General features: G+C 40.6%; 1 protein-coding gene across 10 annotated transcripts in view; it reads right to left on the reverse strand.

The window, feature by feature from the left end:
* auts2a (activator of transcription and developmental regulator AUTS2 a) overlaps positions 1 to 5,489 on the reverse strand; it is a 501,602-nt gene extending 496,113 nt beyond the window's left edge. For 5 of the 10 annotated variants that reach the window (XM_028467010.1, XM_028467008.1, XM_028467009.1 and 2 more), the window contains exons 1-2: positions 5,316 to 5,489; positions 2,318 to 3,032 (exon numbers count right to left, since the gene is read on the reverse strand). In XM_028467010.1, coding sequence (XP_028322811.1) covers positions 2,318 to 2,605 — 288 coding nt within the window. In that variant the 5' untranslated portion in view covers positions 2,606 to 3,032; positions 5,316 to 5,489. Of the gene's footprint in view, positions 1 to 2,317; positions 3,036 to 5,315 lie in introns of all 10 variants that reach the window. The other 5 variants (XM_028467003.1, XM_028467011.1, XM_028467004.1 and 2 more) reach the window with 2 other exon arrangements.
* Between the last annotated feature and the right edge of the window lie 511 nt (positions 5,490 to 6,000).

The following is a 6,000-nucleotide window of genomic DNA, read 5'->3' on the forward strand; positions in this document are numbered from 1 at the left end:
TGTGTTATGCACGCAAGCCAGTCTGGTGACAAGTGTGAAGCTTAGGTATAATGGTGGTGGCTGTGGACAGAGGGAAGGAGTGAGTGGTAATATATAAAACAGGTGTTTGGGATCATCGTGTCTAAGATTAAGCCCAGTACGAGCTTTATCCCACAGGCCAAGGCATGCCAGTGCATCGTAGACCAATGTATGTGCAAAAACCGCTACTGCAAACCTAAGTGCTGCCCCGGAACCGAAGATGCAGCCAGGCTAGCAGTAAGAGTGGGGGCCAAGGAGCCCCAGGCCACCCCCCCACGACTGAGCAACCCCCAGACGTCCCCAAGACTTGACTCGGTCTTGACCCCCAGAATTCCTGATCTTGCCTTGGTCTTGGATAGTGTGGTATCAGGTACACTTACTAACATTCGCAGCATGAATGTGCTTAATACTAAGCAGTCATTTTCATGTCCTTTGTCAATGCTGAGTGAACAGCTTGAATGAAACCAAGTAAAAAGTCAAGAGGCACTTGACACATTTACAAAATCAAAAACCATCTACTATCATGTCAAATGGTTCTGTAGAGGGTTGTTTAAATGTACTCAAATAATAGACTAGTACACCAGGCACTCCTTGTCTCAGTTAATAGGCCCCTTCAATTTGTCAGCACAGTGCCAAAAGCAGAGAAGAATACCTTTTAGAGACGGTCAGTGTCAGAACCAACAAAGCTAAAGAGATATCATTAGCACATTCATTACCTTTGGCACGGTCTTAATAAAGCTTAAACAAGTGGAACAACTACTGGACTTCCCTTTACACAATTGCCTTTTTCTTCAAAAAGGTTCTGTTCCATTCTTATAATTATGTGCGTGTCTTTCTCGTGCCCTTGGATGAAATTGGAGTTGTGTATTCTCCTTGTGACCCAAAGAGCCGTTTTCTGCTATTTTAAGGCTTTCTTTAGCAAATGACGACAGTGCAATCTGATAATATACTAAAACCCAGTGAAACTGTGCTGCTTAAGCTGATGAAACATTCCTCCGTTTATAAATCCCAATCAAATTTCCTTGTGTGACAGCCCCATTATTAATTGAATTTGGAATCAGTTGGTACTTGTAATCTGCCAGAGGAGCACATTACTTCATTAGAAGTCTTCAAATGTTGAACAAAATGTGCGATTACTAATCACTAAAGCAGCTGAAGGGGGTATGTGTGGGCTGTCACAGTCATATGAATAATACAGAGTTGGAGCCAAGAAGAAGCAACAAATTACAAATTGTGAAAGAAAAACATCTCATTGAAGTCGAGTAGTTGATTTAATAATTGAAAAATATGGGGGAGCTATATGGCACAGTTAAAGTTAGCATCAAACGAAAAAAGTGAAACTGACAAATTTGCTCAGGATTAGTGGAAAATGTGGATTTATGGACAAGTCCTCTATACTCAAATATATAAAAAAAAAAACAGCGTATATTTAAACAGAAAGAATTAAAGCAGCAAACAGCGTAAGGATGGCACGGAGCAGAGACAAAGCTGTACATCGGAGGAGCTGAATGAAAACCTAGAAAACCGTCACAGTGAGATACTTGAGCTCGAGTATGGTTGAGTGACAGAAGGATACACTGAGGACAAGTACACCAGTACACATCCTTGACGTGAGTCACACCAAACAATGAGAGATTTGTAGCACACTGAGTATGCTCGACAAGTAAAAGTTGGCAAAATACACCCCGAGGTAAACTTTGTGAAAATAAAACAATAGAACAAGATCAGGGCAAACTTAGAACATCAAAAAGCACAAAAACTTGTAGAAATGTATAGTACAGCGTTTTCTCTTGTTTGTTTTTACTTTAACAAAATGTGTATGTAATTCTGTAAATGATGCACCAATCATAGAACTGGATAAATTTAGCAGTAACAGCTATTTTCAACAACACGGACCTCTGGCAGATTACAGGAGCATGAGCTCAAGCTTAAATCAAGATAATGAATGCTATTAGCTTTTATAAAGAACTCTCACTTGCACTTAACTGCAGTAATATGAAACAAATTGCTCTCCTGCTTCAAAGTACACAAAGGAACAACAAACACCAACACCAGAGATCCCTCATGCTGAAGGGCTTTGCTGGAAAACAATTGTAAGAAATGTAACACAACTTGCACACAAACACCTCAGCTTTATCTTTGTCTGTTGAACACAAGAGAAACCAATCCTGGCAAACACAAGCACAGAAACGACACAGAAAGAAAGGAGCATTTTTCCAAAAGGATCCTCGAGAGCTTAAAAGCATTTCCACACAAAAACTGAACACAAATAAAGCGAGAGAAGTAGAGAGCCAATTACCTCCAAAGCCTCCAGGGTCACGAAGCCTGTGATGGAGAAGCCGTCAATGATGTCCTCCTCCGCAGAAGTAGATTCCTTCCGTTTCCTCCGCGGGGGTCGGGGGCGGGATGAGGACGGCTTCCTGTCGTCCTCCAGCTCCGAGTCAGACGAGAAGCGAAACACCAGGCCCTTGGCGTGGTTGTTTTTAACCCCATGTGTTGTCCTATTGAGATCCCTCTTTGACCTTGACTTCCTCTTCTTTCGGAGGCCACTGGATCGAGCTCCATCCACGTCCTTCATGGCACACATCCAATGAAACCCCCCTCCTCAAGTGGATAAAAGTTGTCCAAGGGCAGGAACGGCTCGACCTTTGCTCGATTGCACACTTTCCTTAAATATCCCAGTGAAAGTAATCGATGTATGGATCCAATGAGATCATGTAACATCAACCAGACGAGGCGTGTTTCAGGAGTTGCCAAACAGCACTGAGTCACTGAATCACGCTTGTTTCCAAAGATCCCCAGAGCAGAGGCAGTCCATCAAATCCTACCACAGAGATGTGGAATGATCTTAGAAAAGCTTGTACCACCAAGTTGCCAATTCCACCAGGGCAAAGGTTTTTCATGTTAGAGCAAACATCACGGAGAACACATCCGGCCACAGCGAGCCGAAGTGACGCCACATCCTTCTTCAGGCAGGAACTAGCTCGTCTTTAGCCCAGCTCAGCAACATCCAACTGCTGGAAAGAGAAGAGATTACAGAGAGAAAAGGCATGCATTCGGAACGTGTTCACATATTAAGTTCAACAATGTGAAATGAGCCATTCCTCACAAGGTATGTTCCAAAGTAATGTGAGATCAATGTTTAGTTAGAGTGGTGATGGTGGCACCTGCCACTTTACTGAGCTTTCACTCGACACACAGAGCCAGTTTAGTCTTAGAATGAGGTGATAATATGTTATATATGTGGAGTATTACAAGGCATTTGTATAAAACTAAACATAAATGACTAAACAAATAAAAAAAAAACTAAATTAAGTTTTTAATGTATAACCTTTTGGATTAAATTATGACATCAAAGTTCAACACGTGAAAAGTCTACTTATAGGGCTGCACAATTAATCAAATTTTAATGGTGATCACCATTTTGGTTGCCAAGATTAAATGATCCTGATCGTTGGCAATATTTACATTGAAAATACAGGATCTGCACTCTGTAATAGTGTAATCATTCAGTTAGCCTTTGGTACATTTTAAATTCTTGGGGTAAATGTTTTTTTAATAATTTTGGAAAAAAAATCCATTTTAAAGCTTAATTTTTCACTGTAAACTGTACACTTTTTTAAAGTTTGGATTGTAATCATGATTACAATATTGATCAAAATAATCATTTTTATCATTTTGGCCATAATCATGCAGCCCTACTCTAGCATCACTTAAAATGGTGATATACATAGACAGGTTATGTTTTTACATAACATACAAGCATTGTTTTAAATGAATAGAGCTGCAAAGTTATGTTGCTATAATATGTTGAGGTTTTATTCATTCAGACCACGTAGTTTGATCCCCTGACATGTTTTGAGTGTCAGCAGATCAAAGTATTATCTAAATAAATAAAACCTTAACATATTATTCAAAAAGAAGACAACATCAACTTGCTAGAATTAGTTATGTTGCTGTTATTGGTCTGTTAGGTCAAAAAAAAGTTACATTTAAAGTGTTTTCAATGAAATTTTCACAGCCATTTTAGGATTTGATGCATTTATTTTCAAATGAGGTGTAGTGTTAAATAATTGAAAAGGTTTATATAATACGGTATATTCTTAAAATGAGAAGGGCTTTAAGTATGTAACTTGAAAAAAGTCAAACCTATTACAGTAATTTTAATGCATCACCTTTGACATCATTCAACATCCATAATCCACACATCACAGCATCATTCCTCAATTTAACTAATAAAAATACAGCAATCTGAGGCAGGAAAAGTTGTTGCTACTTATGAAATCAGAACCAAATTCAGTATTTGCCATTATTACTTTCCTCTGGTCTTTATTTTCAGAAACTGATGGTATGTCACCACTTTATAACAATAGAAAGCAACAACCAATAGCAAACACCAGCCTTCTTCTAGGCCTCCAGCCACTGAAACAAGGTCCAAACCACCTATAGCTCCTCGACTGTGTCCAGAATAACAATTCCCATGCATTACATCACACAGCTGGTAATCCCAGTGAATGGAGCTTCTCAAAGGGCTTCCATTGGAAAAGACAATCCTTGGTATAAACCATTTTCTGCATCACCACTCACACCACAGCCAATCTGTCACAGTCAAGCACCATCTCCAACTTCACATTGTCTCCTTTATGTACAGACAGTCAAGTGATGTGGCTCATCTGGATTCTGCAGCAGCATCCATGTACCAGGTCGGCACCATGTACCAGGTAGGCACCATGTACCAGGTAGGTACTATGTACCATGTACCGTGTACCAGGTACCAGGTACTCCCCGCACGATCTGCTGCAAACCTGCAAAGTGACACATGTTTTGTTTCATCCATGCATAATTACTCTCACTTAGATCACTATAGGATGCAACACAAATGTCATGTTAACACATACCAACAGCATGCCAACACTTAATATGTAGTCTCTATGCAGATGTTGTGACATCCTGCCAAAGAATAAATCCACCTGGACTGGGACCAGTACCTGAATGTGTCTGTCACACACTTCATGACCCTGTGGCTCAGTCCAGACTCTCTCTCTCCCAGTCCCTTTCTGACCAGCACACTCCCTGGGCTCCACTAAAAACCAGTAAACCAGTCCAACCCACAGCAGCAGCAGCACTGGCAGCACTGGCACTGCCTCCTCCTGCATTTTTTTTTCTACCACAAGACACAACAAAAGCTCTCTCTCTCTCTCTCTCTCTCTCTCTCTCTCTCTCTCTCTCTCTCTCTCTCTCTCTCTCTCTCTCTCTCTCTCTCTCTCTCACGTCATGCAAAAGCAAGAAATGCAAACCCTTGCGAGTGATGAAGGACCGACTGGACAAGTTGAAGACCTCCGGTCAAATAGGAGATTCCATAAAGAAGCGTTAATGCACCAAAAGCCGTGCGGGTGACTCCGTTAAATGTCCGTTAAAGGCGGACCACGGACCGGATCCCCTCCTCTTCCTCTCCCTGAGCCGAGCTTCAGGATCCCGGTGAAGGCAGACCGGGGCGCAGTGATACGACAATGCCGCAGTGCCGCTTTACGCGCTGTACGCTTCCCCCTCCACAAAAATAGTGCTGTGCTCGGACTCGGGAGTGAAAAGCAACACAATATTCTAACCACAGCGAAGTCACTTCTTAGAGAATTATGCCTTTATGATGTTTTAGAAATAGCATTTGTACAACAAACTCACATTTAAAGGCTTTTTAGACTGTTTTTTGTCAGCACATCAAGGTGCATGAAGTTATTTTTTGATGATAATTAGAGTCAATAAATCACTAGAAGAAAAAGATTTAAGGCTAATTTACCTGTGTTCATTGTAGTACAGTACATTATTTTAGCCTTTTACTTATTGAAATTCCTGTTTACTGTTATTACTTTGTCATAACAGATGTCTAAATAATTTGTAATACCATAGTAGTATGTAAAGAACTGCCTTTATGATCAAGCTACCAAGATTTTATATATTCTATAGCAGTGATTCTCAACTGGTGGG

Source organism: Gouania willdenowi, chromosome 14 (genome assembly GCF_900634775.1).
Source record: "Gouania willdenowi chromosome 14, fGouWil2.1, whole genome shotgun sequence".
Taxonomy (NCBI): Eukaryota; Metazoa; Chordata; class Actinopteri; order Blenniiformes; family Gobiesocidae; genus Gouania; species Gouania willdenowi.